The following is a 26,768-nucleotide window of genomic DNA, read 5'->3' as shown; positions in this document are numbered from 1 at the left end:
GCTTAACCGACTGAGCCACCCAGGCACCCCAAGTACTGGGTTTTCTAACCAAAAAATCACATGGGATTTGGTCAGAGGCCTTACAATTTTCAGTCTTGGTTCAGCTACTCAGGAGCTCTGTGTCTGGGAACAAGCCACATAACCTCGCTGAGACCCAGTCTGCTCACCTATTTAAAAAAAAAAACAAAAACACTGAAATTTTCCAGGAGTAGATGAGCGCACCTGGAAGAAATTTGCAAACTGTAAAGTACTATATGACCCAACGTGGCATTTCCATAAAATGAAATGGTATTCAGCCATATTAAGAAGTCCTAATATGTGCTCCCATATGGATGAATCTTGAAGACCTGATGTGAAAGAGGCCAGACGCGGGTCACATGTGGCAGGATTCCCTCCATACCAAGAGTCCATAATAGGCAAATCTATAGATACATAGAGCAGATTAGTGGTTTCCAGGGGGCTAGGCGGGGAGAAGGCAATAGACTTTGCTTAATGGGTATGGGGTTTCCTTTTGGGATGATGAAAATATTCTGGAACTAGATGTGTGATGGTTGCACACCTTTGTGGATGTACTGAAATGCCACTGGGTCGTATACTTTAACACGGTGAAAACGGTACATTTTATGTTGGTGTATCTTACCACAATAAAAAAAAAAAAAAAAAGCTCTCCCCCAAAGCGCTACAGGGTTAATCGTCTTGAGAAGCTGTTGATTCTTACGTTCTACATGCAGTACCCAATCCACCTTTTGGCCTTCGGAGAACTTACAGAGTACGTGCATCTCCACTAAGGAGTGTCTTTCTAAGAGAAGAGCGCGAGTGGGGGTAGGGGAGGAAAGGAGGAGCGAAGGGGCATCTGAAAAGGGAAGCTGGATGGTATTTGTTGCGTAGATTGCCAGTTGTTCACCCTGTTTGTATTTAAATGAAAGGAGGCTTTGAAGTGGGAACCGCCTCTGAGCAGGGCTTGGGGTTCCTGTCTTGTGTGGTAAAAGTTCAGACTTGTCCAGATCCGTTTCTAGCCAGAGGTTACTATTTCTGGTGGAAAAGGCTCAAGTTTTGGTTAATAATACATGAAGTGGAAAAGCAGGAGTAAACAGGGGGGGCAAGGAATGAGTTCCCCCTGGCTTGTGAAACGAAGCTTTCGGATTTGGGCTCCATGGTTTGGGAGTATCTTCTTTTCACTAACGGTCACTGGATTTTATTTTAGTATTAATGTTGGTTGCATCTCACATCGTATTGTCTTTGGTAAAGAACCTCTTTAAGTAAATGCATCGATCAATGAAAGTTACAAGTGCTTGGCTAAGCCCTAGCGATAACTTGAAGACCTGATGGTATCAGTTTGAGAAAAACCTGGACTATTTGACAGGCTGTTGAAAATGGCAGGAAATTCACTTGGAGTAGAGTTTGCGTATTTAGAAAAACTTCTCTGCTAGTTGCAGGGTTAAGTGTTCTGCCAACCCACAGAAATTTTGTTAAGTTCCACCAATACACCGGTCACAATCTGTTTACCTTGATGATCTCCAAGAATAAAATGTCAGCGTCTGCAGTGGGCATTCAAGACAACAGCTAACCTAAGTTGCCACAACTCCACAGAGCCAACATGTCAACGTGGTTTACAAACAGCAGTGGACGGAGTCTCAACAAACCCTATGAGGGTGATAATTGTAATGACGGTTCATATCTTCACCCTATGTAATTTTATGGGAATTGAGAGTCTAGCCAAATAATAAGTTCCAGCCCCTTTTATCTGCCCAGTTCCCAGCACACTCCCGAGGTGTCTGAGGCACTTCTCACCCTAACCTCTTAAAGCAGATTGTAACAATAACAAGGGTAATGACAAGTTCCCAATCTGCACAGTTCCCTTCATTAAAGGAGCCCTGGGAGCTTCAAAAACACTCATTAATGGAATCTGACAAAGCTGGGAAGGTGGGAGACTCACCCATTTCCAGTTTTCTGGTGGCTAAGTGGAGACTGGGTCCCAGAGAGGTGTGAGTCTGTCTCAAGAGGCTTGAGGGCAGAGGGGAATTGGGGGTCTCGGGCTACCTTTATTCCACGTGACCTGAGACCGTAGCCCAGGGTTTTGAACTCACAACCTGGCTGCATGCTATTAGCAAGTCGCTTCCCTTCTCTGGGCCTCAGTTTCCCTACTTGCACAAGGAGGGTTTGGGCCGGGTTTCCAAAGTCTCCGAGGTCATCCCTGACTGTCCCATCGTCTCACGCTGGCGGATTGAGGGGGGGTGGTTTCTCCCACTTCAGGGGGTAGCAGAACCAGGCGCGTCTGGGGGAAGGCGGGGGAGGAGAATGCCTGCTGGGTTCGGCTCCCGGAGCACCGTTGAATGGGAAGCAGGTCTGAGAGGGCCAGGTGAGGGTCCAGGGCCAGCTCTGAGTCCGAAGTCCCCTGGTGCCTTCAGCGAAACAATTCGAGTGATGCCGGCGCCTTCCCCTCCAGGCCCAGGAGCAGGGCGGTTAGGGGCGTCCTCGGGGCTACGGGGCGGCTGGCGGGGGGGCGGGGGCAGGTATCGAGGTGGGAGGGCTCCGCCCGACTTTGGCCCACGGTCAGCGAGTCAGGTGGCCGAGCGCAGAAGGCCTGTGAGTCGGACGGGGGCTTCTTGACGAGTGCCCAGGGGCGCGGTCCCCTAGGACTCGGGTCCTGTACCCCCCAGAAGTTAGCCCTCCCTCTTTGGGTGGGGGGCGGCCGGCATCTCCCCGCCTCCCCGGAGGAGGGGGAGGAGGGGAGGAGGGCAGGAGGGAGGAGCCCCGCGGGGCGTGTCGCGCGAGGGAGCGCCGCACGCCCGGTGCGGCCCCCTAGGAAGTGGATTTGGCCGCTCCGGATCCCAGCCCGCTTCCAGGTTTTCTCCCGTCCCGGCCCTGCGTGCTCCCGCCCGTCTCCGGCCCCCCCCCCCCGCCCCGCCGCCCGCCCCCTCCCCCTGAGTGCCGCCCGCTGGGCCAAGTTTGCCGAGCGTCGCCGCGCACGCCGGCCAGTCAATCAGCGGCGGAGCTGAGGAGGGCACAGCCGCGCGGCCGAGGGCAGAGTGAGCCGAGCCGAGCCGAGCCGGGAGAGCGGACCGGCGCCGGGCAGCCCGAGCAGCGCGCAGCGAGCGCCCGCCGCCGCCCACGCCCTCCGCGGCCCCCGCGGCGCCTGCCACCTTCTCCTCCTTCCCCGCGCCCCTGTCCCGCCGCCGGCCAGCGCAACCCCGTCCGCCGCCCCGCGGAGCCCGGAGCCCACCGGCCCGCGCCTCCTCTCCCAAGCGCCGCGCCTCCTCTCCTCCACGCCCTCCGCCTCCTCCTCCTCCCGCGGCCGGGCGCCTGGCACCGGGGACCGTTGCCTGACGCGCGAGGCCCAGCTCCACTTTTCGCCCCGCGTCTCCTCCTCCCGCTGCTCTCCTCCAACTCCCTCGCCCTCTCGCTCCACTCGCGAGCCCCCGGCCCCGCGCCCGCCACTCTACCCCGGTCCCAGAGGTGGGAGCGCGTCGGCCCCGGCCCGCGCCATGGCCCGGTTCGGCTTGCCCGCGCTTCTCTGCACCCTGGCGGTGCTCTGCGCCGCGCTGCTGGCTGCCGAGCCCAAGCCGAAAAGTTGCTCGGAAGTGCGACGGCTCTACGTGTCCAAAGGCTTCAACAAGAACGATGCCCCCACGCACGAGATCAACGGTAGGTGGGAGCCCCCGGGAGGCGAGCGTGGCGGCAGGCACCCAGGGGAAGGGGCCGCGGAGTGCCCCCCGCCCCCGCGCGGCCGCAGGTAGCCCGGGGCGAGCAACGGGCAGGCGGGAGAGGGCGTGAGAGCGAGTCGCCGCGCAGCGCGGCCCCCCCCCCCCCCGGGACTGCGAGTGGAGGGGCGCCGCGGACCGGCCGGTGCCACCCGGCGTCTCTTCCCGCCCCGCCGCGTCTTCCCGGTCCCAGGGAGCCCCGAGGACTCTGGCCCGCAGAGTGCGTGTCACCGGCTCCCTCGCCTTTTCCGGGTTGAACTCCTTGCTGGGCTCCCCGCTTTGTTGTGTGGGTGACGAGAGGCGGGGCGTGGGGTGAGGGTCGCTAGTGGGGTGCGTGGGGGCAACCTAGAGCTTGCCAGATTCCGGGGGACGCCAAACGTGGAACTTGACTGGAGGTTTCATTGATGTTCTTTAAAAACCCTCTCCCCGCCTCTCTTCCACGGCTGACGCGGATTAGGAGTTTTAGTAGGTCCAGCGGCTTTAGAAGTCGCCTTTAAAAAGCAAACGACTTTCCAACCCACCAAACCCTGACTTTTGGAAACTCTCCTGCTTTCCGGAAGGTATTGGACGGGAAGGGTACTTCCCCCACCCCCTTTCTTTTTTCTCACCTCATTTTCAGGGTTAATTGCACATTCAATTACAAACCTTTGAAAGGACTGACTACGGGAAACCTGAATCTCAGTTTGGAGATGGTTATGCAAATGGAGAAGCCTTAGCCTGTGAAAGAGTTCACCGGATTTCGGCGCTGGGGGGTGCGTGGGGTGTTGGTGGAAGCCCTTCTCGGGGCGCCGGGGAGGCAGCTTTTCGGCGGGTGCCCTTCGCCCCTCCTCGCGAGGCTGGCGGCGGCCGGCCGGTGCCCTCCGGGTCGCAGTCTCATTCGCGGAGGGCAACTGTTGCGCGCAGCCCCGCGGGCCGCGCCGGGGCCAGCGGCGGCGCAGGTAGCCGGTTCGCCCTGAGGCTTCAGAAAGAACCACGAATCTAGCTGGCTGCTGGCCAGCGTCACCTAACGGGGAAGGGAGCGATTCGAGCCCCCCGGGGGCCAAGCCTCCATTCCGAACCTTTCATGGAAGTGAGCGGAGCGCGCCTTTGCCTCGCGGTGCTGGTCACCCGGGTGGGGCGGGCAGGGGGCCGGCAGCCAGCAAAGGAAATACTGTAATTTCAACCAGGCGCTTCTAGAGGCTTAGGAAGACGTGGGGGTCATTTTTTGGAAGGGCTATTAATAACCTTGGAGATTAAGTGCAGTCATCAATTACATATAAATTACAAAGGTAATTGAGGGAAGTCGCCGGGCACTTTCCGAGTGTATTCGGCATCTGTCTAGAAATAGAACTCAAGAAATTGTTGGAGCAGCCTAGGAGCTCACTGCACCTTGGCAGTTACCAAATAATTCGCACGCCACTGATTAGAGACTGTTTGCCCTTGAGCTGCCTGTCTTTTTGGGAACTCAAGTATGTCCTCAGAGCGGCACGATTTTATTGGTTGTAGAGCCCTGAAAAGCCCTCTTTCTTTCCCCTCTCCCTCCCGCGCCGCCAGAAAAAGTGAAGTGAACCAGCAGCCACTGAAGCTTGGGGGCTCCACAGGTCAGACCTGGGGTCTTTGTGCCCTGCTCGGTTTGGGCCTGGGCCCAGCAGAGATGATTGGCGTGAAGGTTACAGTTGTCATTCCCACATTTTGAAGGGATAGATGCGGCGATGCACTTAATGGGAATGTGACAAGTTTTCATCTTCTGCTCCTGCAAACAATATGTGCCTTTGAGACGGACCGGAGGCATTCAGGGAGTGGGTTGTGAAATTGCCCTCCCCACTTTCTCCCACTTGGCTCGGTGTAGGCGCCTAATGGCAGGACATCTTCCCCAGCCAGCATCTCAGGAAGACGGAAGTTTGAAGGGTCCTCAAGGACTGTGCTAGGTGTTCCCTTTGATTGTCCTGGTCCCGGGCAAACACCTGAGTGATATTTTTGCATAAATGTCTATCTGGACACCCCCCCCCCCAAACATAGGAGAGTTATTAGCGACCAGCAGCAGGAAATGGAAGCTAATGTGCTCACACCCAAAACATTTTATTCTTTTTGTCTTGTCCTTCATCTCCCTCCCAGGGCTGCTGCTTTTATTTCCCCTTTTGAATGACCTACTGGACTGCATTCTCCTGAGGAACAAAGGAAGTGCCTTTTTAGCTGGAATCCTTGGAAGACCACCAAGGACTTTAGCTCATGCAGTGCAATTTCGCACCACTTTCAACAATAACAAAAATGCATGACTGAATGGCTCAAAAATGTGGAGTGTTAGAGGCATTCATTTGAGCCTAGGACACTGTCACAACACAGACAGACCCAAGTAAATACCTTTAGACGGCCAGTATAGAAACAGGGGGTAATCTTTACCATCCCCCTGGCCTGTCCAGATGCATACATTAGCCTTGTCTTCCCCTGGGCTACACTCAGACAGTTTTGGTCATTTTGGGGAGCATAGTCAATATAGTGACTTGTATTCAGATTCAGCCCATGTCTGAATGAATGGCCCGGCACTTTCTCTGGCCAGAGGTGTGTGTGTGTGGGGGGGGAGGGGTAGGGGTGGAGATGATCTATTTTTTTTAGGTGCAAAAAGCCCAGGATTGTTTTCCAGGCAAAGGGTCGCAATGTCTGGGTGCCTAGCTCCAGGCTTAGCCCAAGTTTAAGGTTTTATTCCTGATGGCCTTGTACTTGCTTTCTAGAGGTGTGAAGAAGCTTTAGAATACTGTGTTCTTAAGGAGTCTCAGTCTTTTTAGATCATAATTAAGATAATTTGATGTGCTCTCAAGGGTATCAGGGAGTACATCATGCTGACAGGGCTTCCTCCTGCATTGTCTATCCTCTTGACCCCCGTTCTTATCAAATAATGGGTAGATCAAAAGGGATCTTTAACAGAAAGGATAGGTTTTTGTTCAGCTTTCAATGGGCATATCTTTTTGGAGCACCCTACTATGTGCGGTATTCTGTGCTCGGTCATCGAGGCAGCGAGAAGGGTCAGAGGGTCCTCTGTCACCAGGACCTTCCCAGGTAGCAGGGAGATGGGCCGCGCACACACGTAATCGGAATGCAGTGTGGTGTGACAGAAGTGCCATCTCAGTGGTGCAGATGAGCAAGGGGTGCCCCCAGAGTTCCAAGGGAGAAGGGATTTGGGACCAGATTATTAACTAGGTAATGCTAGTTTGCTAGTAAAAAATGATAATAGGAAGTTTAACAATCTGTTTTCATTGTGCCTCCCCTCCAAGAGACAGGGTTACAGAGATGCAGCGATCGGCATTTGATTTTATTTTTTTATTTCTTTAAAGTTTTTATTTTCAGGAATTTCTGCACCTGACATGGGGCTCGAACTCATGACCATGAGATCAAGAGTCACACGTCCACCCACTGAGCCAGCCAGGTGCCTCAACATTTGGCACTTTATTCCCTAATCTAATTTTTGCTGAAATTGCCTTTAACAGTGAGGCAGTTGGTTAGAGATCTTTATTTTTACTCTTCGTTTATTTTTGAGAGAGAGAGAGAGAGAGCACGAGTGGGGTTGGGGCAGAGAGAGAGGATTGGAAACGGGCTCCACAGTGTCAGCACAGAGCCCTATGTGGGGCTCGAACTCACAAGCCGTGGTATCACCACCTGAGCTGAAGTCAGATGTTTGACTGAGCCTGAGCCACCCAGGTGCTCCTAGAGATATTCTTAAGCTTGCCATAGGTCTCTTTCATAGGGACATTGAAGGATAAAGAAGCGTGTCATCGTTGTGATTTTGGAGTTTTTGTTTCCAGTTCCCATTTATGTTTATGAGCAATGCACTTGCAGGCACATACACACGCATATGCACATGTATGCCTCAAAGGATTCTGGGAACGACATAAGCTAGGTTAGGATTACGTGGCAAAAGCTGTACATGTGCATTGGAGAGGTAGGCATACTTTTTAAAAAAAATTTTTATTTTAGAGCATGCATGAGTGGGGGAGAGGGACAGAGAGAGAGAGAGAGAGAGAGAGAGAGAGAGAATTCCAAGCAGCCTCCATGCTCAGCGCAAGGGCTCGACCTCATGATCCTGGGATCATGACTCGAGTCAGATGCTCAACCAGCTGAGCCACTCAGGCACCCTGGTTGGGAGGCATATTTTCTGATACTGAGGTGATTATCGTATGTAAGACAGCATATGTCCTCAAGATTTACATTTCCTCTTTCCCACTTAAGTAGGTGGGTTGGATTTTGCAGAGAACTTGTGATCTTCTATTCTGTTGGAATCCTCAGTTTGGCTCCCTGCGTTTCCCTTAAGAAAAAGGGTCTAATTGAGCCACAGGGCCTGTCAGTATAGAGATTGTCCCAGGTAGTACAGGAACTATTTCCTGGACGTGCTCAAAAAAACAAAACAATAAAAGTTCTGGCTTATGCAGCTCAATCTCTAGTTAGAACATACAAATATAAGATGTTTGATTCAGTATAATTACTATTTTCCTTTTTGATTGGACTCACACTGGGTTCCATGCAATTTCAGGATTAGCTGGAGACTAGACTGAGGAATGAAAAGGAAGTTTCTTGTTGTCTCTACCAGGGAAACAACATCAGTGTTAAATCTGAATCAGTTGGAAGGGAATCTGGCTCCCCAGTAACACTGACTGTTTTAGTACTGGGGTGGTTCCCACATGTGTTCACAAAAAATGCATTTTGGCCTCATGAAAAGAGCTTGAAGCTATTGACTGCTTTCTCTGGACCTGGTCCCCAGCTAAGGGCTTTACGTAGTATCTCATTTGAAATCCACAACAACCGTATGAAGGCAGAGGTAGTATTATCTTCATCATCCTCCCCGTTTTATAAGACAAGAAAACAGATTCAAAGCGGTCTGGAAATAGATCCACAGTCTCACAGCTAGTGAATGGTAGAGGTGGAATCTGAACCCAGGTCTTCCCCGGCCCAAAATAACAGTCTGTGCTGTGTGGGACAGATCGAAAGACAAAGTACCTTCCCGGCTCCCATGGAGGGCTGGTTTCAGAAATGGAACCTATAAGACGACCATCAACTAGCAAAAGACCATCACAGCACTGTTTTGATGCTATAGTAGGTAGAGGATCCAGTCATGTCCCTTGTGGGCCAAGTGTTCATACCCGGACACAGACAACCTAGTGTTAACAGCTGAAGGAATATAAATTGTATTCCTTGGGCCATGGGGAGCTGGTGATGGTTACTGAGTTGGGGAATGTTATTAGTCGACGGTTTTAGGAAGCTAACTAGTGCCCCTGGGAGTTAAGGGTCGGTGAGGCAAGGGAAATAACAGCAGTGAGAGCTGTCAGGAGGCTGTTTTAAGTATGCAGTTCTCTTGAAATTTTTTTTTTTTATTTTCAGGGCACCTGGGTGGCCCGGTTAAGCGTTCAACTTCGGCTCAGGTCATGATCTTGCAGTTCATGAGTTTGAGCCCCACGTCGGGCTCTCCGCTGTCGGCGCATAGCTGCTTGGGATTCTCTCTCCCTCTTGGGAGCACACTTTCAAAAATAAAAACACTAAAAAAAAAGAGAAAAACAAAAACAAAAATTCATTCCAGTATAGCTCACGTACATGAGTGTTAGTATGTTGAGTGTTACGTGAGTTTCAGGCGCATGAGACAGTGACTCCACATACATGCAGTTCTTTGAACCAGTCTGCCTTCCTCTTGTCTGTTACCTTCTCATTCCATGCTGAACATCACCAGCTTCGTTTCCTTGCTGCAGTGCTTTGAATGGAGTCCTTCCTCCACTTTGAGCTTCCGTGGCATCAAGTATCACAAATGATACTTTCATTAAGTCATTTATGAACTCCCCAGGGGTGCATGCCGTCTTCCTCCTAATTCTTTGCTTGAGTCAGATCGATGGTCTTTGCACATAACTGTCTCATGGGGTTTATACTGCTTTGATGATAGATTGTCATCCCATGGTCTCTTACTCTCCTCGGAATCTTTTGGAGCTAAACATTCTGAAGTAAAATAAATTTAGAGTAAATCTCCATATGTTGGTATAACATATAATAAATGTTTTTATTATTTTTTTTGGGGGGGGAGTACCTAACCACTTTATTAATAACTGAGTGGCATAGGATTTTCCAGAAAGATTCAAAATTATTTTTCTTTTCGCTCTGAGATCTTCTTTAAGGGATAAATAATGGAGGCTTTCGTGTTAGGCAATTTGGAGTAAATTTAGATGAGTAATTTAGCACATCAGATTCAGTATGTAAAGCTGTTCAGGGCACATTGGTTACCTTTTAAAAAGTAAAATCTCAAGTTTATTGTCTTTACCAAGCAGAAGAACACAGGCTTCTTAAAGATATTAGGATATTTATATAAGCAGACCCGCTAAAACACGCACAGGTAAGAATTAGCATTTTCAATTCCACTTGGCCAAGCATCTGTTGCTTACTACAGAGAACATGAAAGTGCAGAAAATTCATGAAGCATTTCCATCCTGGAGGTAATTTGAAATGTTATATTTAAGTTCTGATGCATTTAATTCAGCAATCTGGTGGGAGAGAAAAATCAAAGAGATCCATCAGCCAGGTATTCAACTTTTGAAAAAGAAACTCTAACAAATGTTAGAAATTAGGAAAAAAATTGAATGGAAGAGTTACCCCCCCCCAAAAAAGTCAATAACCTCCAGGAAGCCTGGAAACTATGTAAAAACATCTTATTGGAAGCCCAGATAAATGTGTGCCAGACATCAAAAAGACCAGCTGCTTGGGGGAAGAAAAAAAGAACCCGGCATGACTAACTGGCAGAGTAAAAGAGGCTGCTTCAGGGGAAAAGGAATCTTTCACAAAATGGAAAGAGCTTAGGCCAGGAGAAGAGGGAAGGCCGCGAGGTGCGGCAGGGCAGGTACAAACTAGAAAGGGAGTGAGCTCAGAGACTCGGAGGTGCACCTTGCTAAAGGATTCCAAACACAAGGCCCGCGTGAGGATAATGGGGAGAAGGCTGGGCCAAGTGAGTCCAGCCTATCAGAGCAAAAGCAGTCTGGCTTCTTTAAGGGGAAACCATGCCTGATTAACCTCCCAGAGTTCATCACAAGTTAAAATGAAGCAAGTGGATGGAGGAAAACAGACGCACATAGTTTGGGTTTTTAAGAATTATGCAATGGGATTCCAAGGCAAAGAATATTCAGAAAATGCATTTGCTGTGGGATAGGTGGGGGGATGTTGGTTTACTGAGGAGGGAAAAGGGGACCGACCCCGCTGTCCTAGATGGGGTAGTTTTTCCACGGGGAGGACGTGGTTTCTTGGAAGGAGCAGTTCCAGCTGAGCTCTGACCGATTAGTTGTCTGGTACCTTGGGTCAGCTTCTTTCTCTTCTGTCTGAAGAACGGGAGTGGGGACGTTAGAATGCCGAATGAAATCAGGAATTGTCAAGCCTGGCCACACATTAGAATCACCTGGAGAGCCTTTAAAACCGACTAATGCCTGGGCACCACCCCAGACCAGTTAAATCACACTTTCGGGCAGTGGGGCTAGGTCATGATCATTTTTTAAAGGCTCCCCAGTGGTCCCAGTGAGCAGCCACGGTTGACAACCACGGCCCTGGATGATCTCCGAGTCCCTTTCATCTCTGAGACTCCCTGATTCTAAGTTTTCTAATGAAATTCCTCACGAGGTATTGTCTCAGAAGAGAGCTTTAATTTCGACTCCGTGCATGCTCATTTTAATTTTGGCTAACTCGGATTTAAGAGGAAGGTGTGCTGAACGCGGGAAAAAAAAAAAACATTTTTGTTTCGTCAAGAGGCAATTGCTGCATCGCCTGCGATGCTTTGCTGAGGGGAGAGAAGTAAGCCTAGGCCATTGAGAGTACTTTGGAGAGAATTAGAAAGGAATCCAGTCTTGTCATTTATTAAGTGTCCGCGTGCTAGGTGATATTTCTTCCCTTTCTCTTTATTGGTAAAATAAAAAAGATCTCTTTATCCCTTACTTTAATGTCCTCTTTGCCATGTGTTTATTCTCTTCAAGTATCTTATCAAGAAATAGAAGTACAGTAAATCCCTAGGCTTCTGGCCGGCACAGCCATCCAGAACACAGCTGGGAATGTGGAAGTAAGCAGAAAAGCTACATGATGGAAACAGCTGTCATAAAGCCCATGCATTCTACTTGGAGACGAGGCCTTCGGAAATTTATCATCAGCCATCACTGATTGAATGGCTCTTCTATCAAGAGCAAAATGCGAGGTGCTGGGGATTCAAAGAGGTTTCAGACAGGAGTTCAAGCTTTTGAGGTGCTTGGATTCAAATTGGGTAAACAGAAGGCTTGGGTCGTCTGGCTTCCTAGTCCATGGCTGAATAGAAGTCAAGTAGTGCTGGCCGGTGGGGGGTGGAGAGGTTAGAGGAGGGATGGTTTTAGAGGCGGGCAAAACTTGACATCTGGGAGAAGTGCGAGAGAAACAGGGTGGGGAGGCCAGAAGCTAAGCAGCAGACCCAGAACTTGGCTGATCTTGGCAGATCCGTTTAGTTCCTTGAGCCCCTTTATGATGGGCCGGAAGCTCAGAGGTGGCTCCCTAACCCTTGAGGGCGCTATGATGTTTCAGGGCGGTATTGAGTAATGGTGTTTGGTATAATTCAAATATATAGAGAGTATACTTTAGAAAGAATAGGACCTATTTGAACTTCAGAATTGCTCTTGAAAGAAAGGAAAGTTATTTCACTCACACATTCCCCTCTTTATGGCACCTGGTTTCCCAGTGATGAAACGTTAGACTTCAGCTCAGGTCATGATCTCACGGTTCGTGAGTCCGACTCCCACGTTGGGCTCTGTGCTGACACCTTGGAACCTGGAGCCTGCTTCGGACTCCGGGTCTCCTTCTACTCTCTCTGCCCCTCCCTCACTCATGCGCACATGCTCGCTCGCTTGCTCTCTCAAAAAAAACCAAAAACAAAACTTAAAAAAATGAGTTAAAGGCTGTATATTATTAATTCAGTGGTTTAGTCACTTCAGAGCTTTTGGTTGGTGATTTTGTCCTTCCACACCTTCTTTAAGCTCTCTAGAACATTCAAGTTCATTTAGTTCCTTACTAATGTTACCGCCTACTATGCTCTGCTTGGGGAACTGACATTCTGACCTGAAGTAACAAGAGGCAAGAGTTGGTTTTTAGTTAGAGGGGACAGGTTTAAATATTTGAATATTGATTTCCTTTTTAAACATTTACCAAACTGAGTAAATGTATAATCATAATTAAAGAAGCGCTAGAAGTTAAGGATAGGAGTACACACATTTGATGGTCCTTGTCTTTGACCATGTGCTTCATTTGAACCTTACAGAAGAGAAAGCCCTTCTTTGCCCAGTCATGTCTGATCTGAGACCATGTATCTCCAGTTTCTGTCACATTGCATGGCACATGGCTGGTGTTTGAGCAATGTTTATGGTTCAAAAATAAGTTCAAGCATGATTTTTGAGTTTTGTATTCATTGTAGGAATGGATATTTCTATTTATCCCTTTTAAATGAATTCATATGAAGCTATGTATAAAAATTTTTAACATTTATTCATTTCTGAGGCTCTAAGTTGTCAGCACAGAAGCCTGATGCGGGCTCGAACTCATGGACCGCGGGATCATGACCTGAGCTGAAGTCAGACGCTTAACCGACTGAGCCCCCCAGGAGCCCCTGAAGCTATTTATTTTTTAAAGTTAATGAAAACATTTTTTTTCAAATATTTATTTATTTTTGAGAGAGAGAGGGAGAGACAGTGTGATCAGGGGAGGGGCAGAGAGAGAGGGAGACACAGAATCTGAAGCAGACTCCAGGCTCTGAGCTGTCAGCACAGAGCCTGGTGTGTGACTCGAACTCATGAGCTATGAGATCATGACCTGAGCTGAAGTCCATGCTTAACCAACTGAGCCACTCAGGATCCCCTTAAAGTTTATTTGTTTAGAGAGAGAAAGAGAACACGCACGAGAGGGCACATAGCCAAGGGGCAGAGAGAGAATCCCAAGCAGGTTCCACACTGTCAGCGCAGGACCCGATTCAGGGCTGGAACTCATGAACTGTGAGATCATGACCTGAGCCGAAATCAAGAGTCAGATACTTAACCGACTGAGCCACCCAGGCGCCCCCCATGTGAAACTATTTATTTTAAATTTCTGCATTCAGCGGCACCTGGGTGGCTTAGTCGGTTAAGCGTCCAACTTCGGCTCGGGGCATGATCTCACGGTTCATGGGTTCGAACCCCACGTTGGGCTCTGTGCTGACAGCTCAGAGCCTGGAGCCTGCTTCAGATTCTTTGTCTCCCTCTCTCTCTGCCCGTTCTCAGCTCACACTCTGTCTTTCTCTCTCTCTGTCTCTCAGAAATAAACATTAAAAAATTATAAAAAAAAAAGCTTTAAACATTTCTGCATTCAGTCCTAGATGCCTAAATAAGAAAGGGCAAGAGAATCCTCTTTTTTTTTTTTTTTTAATTTTAGAGCGATGGCGAGTGGGGTGAAGGGGCAGCAGGAGAGGGAAAGAGTCCACCACCCAGGTGCCCCAGAATCCTCTTTTCAAACCTAGATCGTAGTGTTATTTATCGACTTGCTTGGGAGCTGAGTGTTTCACATGGTTTGTTTGAAGCTTGGTGGACAAATGGTTGCTTCTTACGTTGTCCATTCCAGACACAGGAAGTCAGCTGTACCTGCAGAGGTGCTTTTCAAGAGAGAGGCCAGGCCGCCTTTGCCCCTGTTCCTTGCTTCCCCCTTTCTACCAGGTGATCACTTCCCTCTTCTTCCCCAGGAGGCTGGGGGCAGGCCCCAGGCAGGATTGCTGCCTTTGTCTGGTCTACTTCAAGGTCACCTGGTCCTGCTTCATCCCAGCCATTCCTTTCATTCTAGTCCTTTCTTCTCACAGCTACTTTGTCAGTTGGCTTTCACAAGCCTCTTTAAGCCTGGCTCCTCTCCTATAGGCCGGGCTTCTGGTCTACAGGAGCGGACTGGAAAGTGGTTTCTTTTTAAAAAAGAAATTTTTTTTTTTTATGTTTTTATTTGAGAGAGAGCGAGGGGAGGGGAGGGGCAGACAGAAGGGGAGACAGAATCCCAAGCAGGCTCCAGGCTCCAAGCTGTCAGCACAGAGCCTATCGCGGGGCTCGAACTGACAAACCGTGAGTGAGATCATGGCCTGAGCCGAAGTCGGACGCCTAAGCGACTGAGCCACCCAGGCGCCCTGGAAAGTGGTTTCTTTTGGACCGCCAAGCTTTCCTTCATTCTGCAAAGCCCTGACGTCGGTGTCCCAGCAAGCATTAAGCCACAGAACTTTTTCTTCCCTTCAGTTATTGTTTCTCTTCCTCCACGGAGTTTGTCTCCATTTGCGTTTTCAGCCTGGCGTTTGGTTCGAGATGAAAACAAAGCACTGTGTCTTTGCAAACAGCATGTGGTTAACAGTTACTACTTGCAATGGTCCGGTCTGAGTGGGAGTATCCTTTTTCTTGGCAGTCACTTCACAGAAAGTCCTGTTTCTTTGGTGCCAGAATAAGCAGTCATTACATTCCTTCCAATTTATAGTCAAATTATTATCTGCTATTGTTAAAATTGCCTTAATTATGGAATATTTCCCCATGCTAAGATTCGAAATTGCAAAACAAGACAACTTTTCACTGGTGTGCTTTTAGAGGCAGTCCTTGAACAATCCCTCCCCGACCACGATGTTGGAGGCTCTGCGGAGGAATCGTGTTTTGTGTTCGCGGGGAGAATTTTTTTAAGGGGGGGGGGCGTGCAGTGGGTCCGCTTTAGCCTGGATTTGAACTGAATGCCCCTGGCTGGCTGCTTGGTTAATGTTCTGCCTCGTTTTCCCCCAGTTTGGAACTCACGTGTTCTTTTTCCTGCCCCTTCGGGTCTGATGGGCCTAGACACTCTGGGAAGAAGGCTCTGTGGGCGGGAGGCTGATCGATCATTAAGCAGTGTGGCAGTCTTACAGGAGGGCCTGGTATCTCGCGAGGGGGAGGGCACATGAGGAAATCACGGCCTTCCAAAATAAGGGACTGTCAGTTTTCTTGTGATCGGAACAAAGATTCCGGACACCGGGTGGCAGGTGGCTTCTGTGGAGATGCTCTTTCGTAAGCTCGGCCTTTGGGCTCTGCTTTCAAGGTGTATCCAGAATCTGTCGACTTCTTCCCACCTGGGCAGCTCCTGTGCTGGTGTCCTCTCCCATCCCCTCTTACTCTGGATCATTGTACTTTCCCCTAACTGGTCACTTGGCTCTGGCTATCATCCTTCTCACCAGCCCCCGCCGCCCGGGCTGTCTCCGCACATCGGCCAATGCGATCCTTTTCTGTGAACTCTCAGACTATATCATTTCTCTGCTCAGAATGCTCCAGTCCCGCCCCCCTTGTCCCCCCCCCCCCCCCCCCGCCACTCAGAGTGAAAGCCAAAGCTTATGAGGCCTTATGGGGTCTGCCCGTTGCCCTCTCCCATGCCAGCGCACACCTTCTCTGTTATTCCTCTCCTCCCCCCACCCCCAGTCTACCCCACGCCGTCGGTCTCTCTGTTCCTCAGGGCACAGTCAAGGGCGGGTCCCTTTGCCCTTATCCTCAGCACCTAGAACACTGCTAGCTCCCTCAAATGTTTTGAGGCGTCGCTTACCTAGTCCCTTCACGAGAAGCCACGCTTTGTCCCTCTCCCTCTCTGCTTTATTCTTCTGCCATGACAGTTATGGTAACTGTTTCCAAGGAGAAGCCCTTGGTCTTGGGTGAATGATGATCAGGGCAAAGCAGAGTTTTCTTCAGCGTGTAGACGCTGCACTTAGGCCCGTGAGGGCTCTTCCCATTCTCCCTGAGGAGTGCTTTTTCACACCATCACGGGGTCCCCCCTAGATACTTGAATGGCCAGGGTCCGTTTCTGTCATTGGGTCCTGAGGTGAATTCTGGAGTACTTGGTGGAGCAGCGCGGGCGACACGGGCTAAGTCAGTGAGGCTTTTACATAGAGTGCCCTTCTCTGGTAATAGACTTTAGCCGTCATGTTGGGGATTGGGATCACGTGGGACCCCAGAATGCAGAGTGAACTCTTGTGTCTGCAGAGGAACCACCCAGTGCTGGGAATACTAAAGCCGTCAGGTTTCTGGGAAAGTTTGGTGTCCACTTTTATGCCCATAGAGACCACAGAAATAACTCATTGTTTTTGCATGATGAGTGGCTCAAAACAAAACCCTCTGGCCCAGCAGTGATTGTTACAGTAGAACTCGGCTTCCGCAAAAGATGGACCAGATGCACTTGTCACTGGGTAGCAAAATGCCTGTCCTCCCCAAGACTGTATTAATGGTGACGGAGTATGCGGAGGTAACCCAGGAGAGAGGAAGGGGCTGGCCTGTGGCGCGAGTGTCCCTGGAGATAGGAGGCAAATTTGGGAAGGAGCTTCCCTGCCATGTGCCCCGGCTCTGAGAACAGGGATTGTTTTTCAGATTACTTACTTAAAGTTTGTCATTTAGAGATAGACAGGGAGGGGCAGGGAGAGGATCCCAAGCAGGCCCCACACTGTCCGCGGAGCCTGATGCGGGGCTCGAGCTCACAAACCATGAGATCGTGACCTGAGCCGAAAGCAAGAGTCACATGCTTAACCGACTGAGCCACCCAGGCGTCCCAGATTACTTATTTTTAAAGTCGAAATATAATTGATATCTTTGAGGATTCTATATCAAAAAAATTTTTTTTCATGTTTATTTTTGAGACAGAGTGCAAGCGGGGGAGGGGCAGAGAGAGGGAGACCCAGAATCTGAAGTGGGTTCCAGGCTCAGAGCTGTCAGCACAGAGCCCGACGAGGGGCTGGAACCCACGAACCGTGAGATCATGACCTGAGCCGAAGTCGGATGCTTAACCAACCGAGCCACCCAGGTGTCCCGAGAATTGTATTTTTTAAGTCATCTCTATGCCCAACGTGGGGCTTGAACTCATGAGTCTGAGATGCTCTCCTGAGAGAGTCTCATGCTGTCCTGACTGGCTCTCCTGAGCCAGCCTGGTGCCCCTGAAAGGTTTTACTTTTAAAAGTAATTAATTACTGGAAAGCATACAAGCTGAACAGTGAAGAGAGAAAAGAATTTTTAAAATGAGGATAGGGTTGTGAGTTCGAGCCCCATGTTGGGTGTAGAGTTTAAAAAAAAAAAGTAAAAAAATAAATTAAGTTGCCCTATTTTAAATGTGAATTTAAATATAACAATTATGCAAGTGCCCTAGTTTGAATACTGTGGCTTGCTATTATTATAAGGATAAGTTGCCTGATTAACAATAGAAATAAACAGGGGCGCCTGGGTGATTCAGTCAGTTGAGTGTCCGACTTCGGCTCAGGTCATGATCTCAGGGTTCGTGGGTTCGAGCCTCGTGTCGGGCTCTGTGCTGACAGCTTGGAGCCTGGAGTCTGCTTCCGATTCTGTGTCTGTCTGTCTCTCTCTCTCTCTGCCCCTCCCCCACTCATTCTCTCTCTCTCTCTCTCTCTCTCTCTCTCTGTCAAAAATAAACATTAAAAAAATTAAAAAAAAGAATAGAAATAAGCAGTTCCTTTCTTGTGAAAGTGATCAAATCGTCTATATGCTATGAAGTACCTGGTATGGGCTAAGAGTTTATGATAGGGCAAACCAATCCTTAGCTGTCTAAACCGTAGCTTTAAATTTAGGGAGGAGTGATCGTCTCTGCTTTTATTTTGAAAGCAGACACAACATGTACTGTTTTCACCAATAACCTCTTAGCATTTCTCTTGGAGCCCTGAGATTTTCTCGGTTGCTTCTAAGCTCAAGAATGAAGTAAACACACCATGAGGTTCTGGGATTCTTGTTTATCTCAGCTGGGTCTGTAATAAAAGGGTTGGCTAGAAGCAAATGAATGGCCTAAATACGGTATTAGGAGATGTTTAACACCTATAGAGGGGAAGAGCAGGTTTCCAATTGAAACCATTGTGTTATTTATAACTGTCTATTAAAGTAGTCTCTAAGTTGCTTTGGTTGCCTGTACTTCTGGGGAGGGGTCACTTGTGCTTGAAAGTGACAAGGGTGTATTTCTTTGTACAGAGATTGTAAAATATGGTATAATTCAGCCCATATTCCCTTTAATTAGTCACATTTATAGAAGGCATTGCTGTAATTGACCATATTAACATGAGAGACTCGTGGCGCCTCCGCTGTTAGGACAGAGTATTTGTTTTCTTTCTCAAAGCTCCAGCAGCTGTTCCATCCCCATATTTTGCAGAAAGGAAAAACAGCCCCCAGAATTGAGAAGTGTTTTTCATGTGAGAGGGATGCAGGCTGGACACCAACAATAAGGGGAAATGATTGCATTTGGCGCAGTTTTAATTTCAGAACTGTCTTTGAATCTGCACTATAAGCTTGAGTGGTATGCCAATGCTTTGTGGCTTCCTGGGGTGACATTTCAGAAATGTAGATTCAGATCCTACATTTTGCCAAAGATAAATTGCCTTGAGTATGAAGTATTTTTCCTAATGAAAATTGGCCGTAAAGGGATTTTTCACCTTTTGCAACAGTTACTTGATGTGTGATCAGAGAGTTGTGTCAGACCTTAAATTTGTATAATACTGTGTATTTAGTAGTGTTATGCTCTTGTGGAAGAAAGCCCAGCCCCCAACTGCAGACAGTTTCCAAGGGACCATTAAAATGTACTTCAAGTATTTCAATTGTGATTATAATTCTTTGAAATGAAGGCAGATTTTGATCAATTTAAATAAGGAAGCAGAGCAAGGCATTTTACTCCAGGTAAATGTAAAATGTTGGAAATTTCTTCAAGTACCACGTCACATAAGTGTGTTTTTCAGTTGTATTGAATTTTGTCCACTGAATCGTTTGACTTTGTGCTCATGTTCCTTTTTAAACAATTTATTGTAACCTCGACCGGGCCTTTCTCCTCTGCCTCTCCTCTTCCTTTTCCTCATATTTGTTTTGTTTAATCAGTCAATATTGGTCATTTTTTCCCCCACTTAACAAAAACAACCAGGAAGAGATTGACATGATTTCATCAGCCCTTCTAATTGCTTTACTAATGGAAATCTGTTGGTCCTTAAACATCAAGGGTGCAGTTTTAAAAGGAACTAGTGACCCATCCTTCAACCATATGTCTTTAATTTTTAAAAATCTGGCAGGGCCTGAAACTTTAAGAAGTCATATCATCTTCTTCCAAGGTTTTAAAATTTGAATTGTAATATAAACCCTACCTACTTAAAATTATTTAATCCATATTCACCAAGATTCCTACAATCATGGTGGTAATTGTTGTTAATTATTATCCTAGTTAACAGTAGATAGCGTTTGCCGGAGCACTCACTATGGGCCTTTTCTGAATGCATTATGTAGATGAACCTATTTTATGTAAACAGAAAATAAAAAGACACGCATGGAAAGGATGGAAGAAAGCAAAGCTATTTATTATAGTGAATGAGCCCTCCACACTTGACCAGTAGTAGGCTTTGCAGTTGGCTGGGGTTAAACCGGACGCCAAACTGGTTATATGCATTTTTTGCTTATCTGATCAAAAGAAACCTAACATTTCCTTAGGTGAGACGTTGTCTTCTTTTTGCTAAATCTGGAAAGTATTTGTTACATAGATTCTTAGGTGAAACAGTAAACAGTGTAATAATCAGTGTTGTCAGGGATTTCATTTCTTGTACTGATCTGCCATAAAATCCGAAGAAACCACACTTGAGAAATCCGGTCAGACTTTTGGGTCCGTGGTGTTGTGTTCAGTCTAACGAATCAGACTTCTTCTCTTTTCTTTTCTTTTCTTTTCTTTTCTTTTCTTTTCTTTTCTTTTCTTTTCTTTCTTTTTCTTAGAATCAAACTCTTCTTATCTTTATTGGTAACTGCTTCCTTTTTTGTGCCTGAATTCATATCTCTTGGTCTCGGAGTCTGAGCTGCCTGCTAACACCACCACGATAACAGCGAACACAGACAGCCGCCTGCGATGGCCAGAACACCAGACGGTTGCACACCAGGGGAAATGGGAACCTGTGGGCTGAAGCCACTTCAGATCTAGGAATTCACACGGTCTTGGGGCTCTGGAAAGCACCTTCTCTGCTTTTTCAGCCATTTTTCTTCTCCCTGCCCTCACTCTGCTCTCAGGACTTTGTACCTGGCACTGACTTGTCACAGTGTCACTTGGCCTCCAGAGATTATCGTTTATGGTAGGTTAAATTTTTTCCAATTGAAAAGATGGTATGACAACAATTGTAAGGAGGAACTTCTATATCCTTCGCATACCGCGGTCCCCTCCCTACTCACGTTTATACAATTGTACTTCATTTAAATTGTACATACTACTTGGTATGTCTCTAATTTTTTTAAATCCATTACCTTTCTTTTTATTTTTTATTTATTAAAAAAATTTTTTTTTTAATATTCTTGAGAGAGAGCGTGAGCGAGAGAGCACAAATGGGGGAGGGGCAGAGAGAGAGGGAGACACAGAATCTGAAACGGGCTCCAGGCTCTGAGCTGTCAGCACGGAGCCCGACACTGGGCTCAAACTCACGAACCGTGAGATCGTGACCTGAGCCGAAGTCAGATGCTCAACCGACTGAGCCACCCAGGCGCCCCCCCTTTCTTTTTTTAAAATGTTTATTTGTTTTTGCAAGAGAGCGCGAGCGGGGAAGAATCAAGAGTGAGAGGCCGACCGAGGATCCAAAGCAGGCTCTGTGCTGACAGCAGAGAGCCCGATGTGGGGCTCGAACTCACAAACCATGAGATCATGACCTGAGCCAAAAAGTCAGACGCTTCACTGACGGAGCCACTCAGGCGCCCCAGTTTGTCTTATTTTTAAGATAATGCTGAAAATGCTTCTGTAGGTACACACAATTCTGTACAGTTACAGTTGAAATGGCTGTATAATATTCCCCAGGGTAAATGCGACCATAATGGATTTCTGGTACCCCGTATGGACATTGAGATGATTTCTGGTGGTTTGCAGGTGTGCATGTTTGTGTGTGTTTGGTTTTATATTGAGCACAACGGTGATCATCTCTCCATTCCTACGTGTTTGGCTTCTGTTGAATGACTGCCTTAAGTTCAATTTCATGAGGAGTTCTTGGGCTTTTTTTTTTTTTTTTTAACTTTTAGAAGGTGTAAAAGCCTGAAACTTCCACTCGTGTCTAAGGCCTAGCGGAACCGCAGGCCACGCTTCTCTGCTCCAGGTGTGCAGGGGAGGCCTAGGCGAGGAAATCTGAGGTTAAACTCAGGTGGTTGGTCAGCTCTAAGTGTTCACTTTTTCCCCAGCGCGTCCCGGATGCACCCTCTCGCAGCACTTGCAAGGAACCTGCATCACCTTTGGTTCCTAAAAGCTTAGTTCAGCAGTATTCCCAGAAACAGCTAGAATGTTGTCCTGTGGGAGGGGATTAAACGCAAAGGTGAGTACAAGTTAGTTGCTTGAAGGGCAGGGCCTTTTTCTGTGCTTCTTCTGCCCTTTGATTGGAGCAGTTTCCCACATGTCTGTGTGTCTCACTTCAAAAAACAAAACAAAACAAAGGGAGAAAAAAAACCCAAACAAAACCCTTCCTAAAACATTTGTCATCTAAACAGGACTTCCTAGAAAGCGGTGTCATTGTTTCTAAAAGGAGGAGGTCGTAATAACCCTCCATTCTCCCTCCTCTCCCACTTTTTTACAATGAAGAGATTTTATGACTATTAGTTGTGAAATGGCTTAATTCAGCTTCTTATTCTTTATGGAAAATAACTTTGCTATGCCTAATGTCTGTCTCTGGTCAAAGGGCGTTTCCTGTGTCATTGGCTTCCACGGTTTGTCTGCTTTCAGCTTTGTGATCGGGAGGGTACAGTCTCGCCTTTTAAATTGTCTGCTTCATCTTTTATCTTTCAACAGGTCCTGGAAAGAAATCGTCCAACGGCTTCTTTCCAGTGTCAGTTTTTGAAAGATCCGTGGCTTGCTTTATTTTGACAGGTGGCTGGTGAAAGAGGTGCTTTTAAAGGGCGGGGTGGGGGGAGGATGCAGGGGGAGAGGAGAGAGGTTAGCTGCTGCTTTGGGGGCTGTCTGACAAATGGCTGGTGATTATTATGCTCTTTTTTCCTCAATGGAGCCTTGAAAGAGGAGTTTGCCCATAAGGCCTGAAGTTGGAAGACAGATGTACCCTCTTTAGGACCATTTCTGCCTTTTTTTTGCCTTTTACTGGGGCACCCTCTATGGGAACAGAATGAGGATCCAGAAAACGCAACTGGGTAGATTAATTTCTTATAATGAACAGGAGTGATAAATCATTCACAAGCTAGGTATCCTTAGCAGGAGAAGCTGTCCCTTTGAGAGTCCAGGCCAGCGTGGTGTCCCACATGGTCCCCAGGGATCCTGGTGTTCATGGCTGTCTCCCAGTAGCCCTGAAGTGCTTTAGCCATTCTTTCTTTAGTTCATACCAGCAGGTTGACTGGTGAATGGCTCCTGGGTGAGTTACTGCTTCTCTGTTGTGAGTGAAAGAACTCCACACCTCTTGTAACCTTTGGTTGTTGATAGCCTCCTGAGATCGTCACTTCTAGGGTTCATGGGACTTGACGATGTAGGAATTAGATCTGTGTAGGTATCCCTTTAAATCTTTTCTCCTGTGCCAGACTACCGCCCCCCCCCCCAGCCTTTATGTCTTGTTTCATGTGCACAGCGCAGAATGATACAATAATATTCCAGGTGGTTTGATGGAAGGTAGCATTTTTCTGATTCCCATGTCCTCCCTCTCTGTACATGAACAATTTTTTTTTCTTGGTATTGTTGACTACAGTACATTTAACCGATTAAAGCCTGCTAATAATTCAGAACAAGATGTAAGGTTTGAACCGATGTAAAGAGCTAACCAGTAGCAACCACCGAAGCTGTGCTGGTGTGTAATAGCTAAAAGGATCTGGGATCCGGACAGTTCTTTTCCAGGCCCCCTTTTCTTGCTCTCTCCCAAGCCTGGCTTACAAGTGGCCTCTTGGGAAGAAGCTGAATGATCAGGAGGGTGAATGCGGGACCGAAAGCAGTCCATGTTGCCTTTTTGTGCTAGAACTCTGTTGTAACAATGAGTGGAAAGGGGGCCATCTGCTGAGGCCGAGAAAGCTTTCTGTCCTTGAAGGGAGGCTTGCTGCATGGTGTTTTAGGAACTCACTGTAACTTCTAGAGCCCTGATGCTGCAGATGTCTCATAAGTGAAGGCTGCTGATAGCAATAACAACGATAAAAATGTAATTAGAAAGGAATTTCTAGGAATTTCATATCTCTATCTCTATATCTTTGAATTTCTTTTACTGACCTTTTCAGAAGTTCTAAGCTACTGTTCTTTCCAGTTTGATGTTACATTTCAGTATTCAGTACATTGTAAGCAAGTTGAGTTTTGTTTTGTTTTGCTATAACGTAAGCACGTAAGTGTATCCCAAAGTGTACTCCTGCCAGGCAGGAGAAAGCCTCGGGCGGGGAGCCAGAGACCTGGGTGCTGTGCCCTGCTCTGCCACTGACCGGCTGGGTGATGGACGTTCAGGAAGTGAGCCTGTCAGGGCCTCATTCCAGGAGTTCAGAAAATGAGGGCTTTGAACTTAGCTGGTCACTAAGATCCTGGCCGGCTCTGATATTCTGTGTTTCACTGCAAATGCGCTGAGAGCTGATGAGATGATCTGGAAAGCTAAGAGGAATAGGAGGGAAGCCCTTTCCTCATTGCATATGTATTCTCGAATACAATAAAACCTTGAAATGAGCAGTTCTGGGTAACTGAGCTTTCTGAATGGTTTTTGTCTCCTTCCTTGCCGTCAGCTGTCATTCTGTACTGCTGTCAGCATGCCTGCTTTTAGCCACTTCTGTCCCTCCTTCTTGGCTGCTTCCCTTGTGGTCTTAGAAACCGTAGCATTAAGCTCATCAGAGCTCTATGCCAAGTAAGTGCACAGAAGTTGGGAAGAAGGGCCTCTCCTGTGACTCCAGTCCTTGGACTTGGGCTGATCGGAGCCTTTGGGAGGGGCTTGTATTTAGGCTCCTCCCCAGCCCCCCCGCCCCCCCCTCCCCAGGTCTAGCCACATGGCTAGACGTGCATCAGAGGAGACCTCCTTACAGGTAAAAAAGTTTGAGGTAAAGAGCTAGGCTGAGGGGCCGTTTGAGAAAGCCGGAGGCACGCTTTTGAAGCTTGGATTCTAAAGAGAGAGCTGGCTTGGGTGTGCCTGTCTGCTTAAAGTAGGGTGCTGGGCGGTACAACGTTGTACCCAAACTTCTGAAAGGCCACGGAGACCCCACTCCTTGTCTCGGGGCACGGTCCAGAGTGGGAATTTGAACCAAGCTCCTCTTCCTTCAGCAGGTTATAAACAGCGAGGCGTTAACATCCAGATATGCATCCTTATTCCAGATTTTCTTTAAAGTGCTCCTGCATGAAACAGAAGTCAAATGGTCAGTCATTATGTTCAGAATAGTCTCTCTGGCCGTCAGACCAAGAGTGGTACGAACCCACGATCTGTGGTGCTGGCCACATGTGTGTTTTGTGGTCAGAACAGTTAATCTGGGGGTAGAGGCCCTTTACGCCGCCCCATCTTTCTACCTCCCCAGTTTTATGTTCCCCTGCCCACACCCTGTACTCTGTCTACACACGGCCCAATCGGAGTCCTCGTTCCCCAGGAATAGCTGCGACTGTCGCGTCTTCCTGCTTCTGTCAGTGAAGCATTCTGCTCATCTCGCCTAGATCTTTGTATCCATTTTCTCTGCTACTCATGGTTGGGCATCCCCCTTTCTTCCCCATAGCATTTTGGTATGAATGAACGAGTGGAGAAATGAATGGACACCAGGATGGTGAGTTGTTCATTTATTCTGTAAACATTTATTAAACCTCTCCTGTGTGCCCAACCAAGCGTCGGGTACTAGGGATATAAAAATGAATAAGACACAGTCTCGGTCCTCAAGGAAATAATACTTCACATTAAAATCGACTATTGGTCTTATTGCCGCTATGGGGTCGTAAGCCCTCCCGAAGCCCGGCACAGTGTTTTGCTCAGTTTTGTAATCCCATCGTGCCTTGCGTGCCATACAGAGGGGCTCAGTAAATGTATATTAGCTTGATTGGAAGAATACCCCACTCCTTTCCCATGAAGAAAGGGGCATACATTCCCAGAAGCCCTTTCCAAGGCAGCATCTTTGGCTGAGCGCTTCGATCTAACAGTGGCGATGTTAGGTTTTGAGGCCCATTTCTTCCCTCGACCTCAAGTGGACCAAAACCACCAAGGGTTAAGACGGGTCCCTGCCGGGTACAGGCAAGGTCTTCTTTCCAGTGTGAAGCCTCGAAAATAAGGACTTCTGCCCATATGTGCTCCTGGATGAGTACACGTTCCCGCCTGCCACCTGACTTGTTAGGTCCAGAGTTGCTACAGTGCCTTTAGCTGCAAACCTGTGTATCTTGTTGAAAGGATTTGATGCCACCTCCTCAGCTAGAGGAGGGCCCAGCAGTAGGATTGTCCCGGGAAGAAAATGGCTTGTAGACCACACACGGGTGTTGGGGGGGGGGGAGCTTCTGATCATCTGGTTTTTGAGCTTTTGAGGCTAACGCGAAGACAGGATCGGGGATCATTTATACTGAGTGTAAATGGATGTTCAGAGTTGCAAACTGGCGAGCTTATGGGGCGGGGAGGGGGGAAGCCGAGTTCACGCATTTGAGCCCTCACGTATCAGGAAAATGAAGGGCTGCAGCCTCAGAAGTCCGACATACCATGTGATTAATAACCAACAAACATTTTAAAGTACAAATGATAAAATTAAATCCAGCTCGCCTGTACAGGAAACCCTGCTTCTAGTACAAATTATAGACTTAATAGGTTTATCTGGCCATGCCTGTCCTTTAAGTGGTGTATAATTATTCCTAAATGCTTCGGGAAAGAATTTGAGAATAACATATTAAATTCGTGAGCCCTAATTCACTAACAAGGTGGAAATCTCATTTAGTCTTCTGTGCACTTTTATTTATTTATTTATTTATTTATTTATTTATTTATTTATTCATTTATCTATCTATCTATTTGCTTGATGTTCAGATATTAACCTTTATTCACCAGAATTGCTTCCAATGCTCTGCTCTTTCCACTCTGGCAGCGATAAACAACAAGGAATTAATATCACTACAGAATGCTTCAGGGAAATTATTTGCCGCATATAATTGAAACCTACTGCTGTCCTTCATGCAGCATTA

The 26,768-nt window shown here is 47.7% G+C and overlaps 1 protein-coding gene across 1 annotated transcript in view; it reads left to right on the top strand.

The window, feature by feature from the left end:
- The first annotated feature begins 3,015 nt into the window (after nucleotides 1–3,015).
- Nucleotides 3,016–26,768, top strand: part of GPC4 (glypican 4) — a 109,251-nt gene continuing 85,498 nt past the window's right edge. Inside the window, exon 1 of the mRNA XM_004000909.6 lies at nucleotides 3,016–3,645. Coding sequence (XP_004000958.3) covers nucleotides 3,486–3,645 — 160 coding nt within the window. The 5' untranslated portion in view covers nucleotides 3,016–3,485. The remainder of the gene's footprint in view (nucleotides 3,646–26,768) is intronic.

Source organism: Felis catus, chromosome X (assembly GCF_018350175.1).
Source record: "Felis catus isolate Fca126 chromosome X, F.catus_Fca126_mat1.0, whole genome shotgun sequence".
NCBI lineage: Eukaryota > Metazoa > Chordata > Mammalia > Carnivora > Felidae > Felis > Felis catus.
This window is presented reverse-complemented; position numbering and strand designations above follow the sequence as displayed.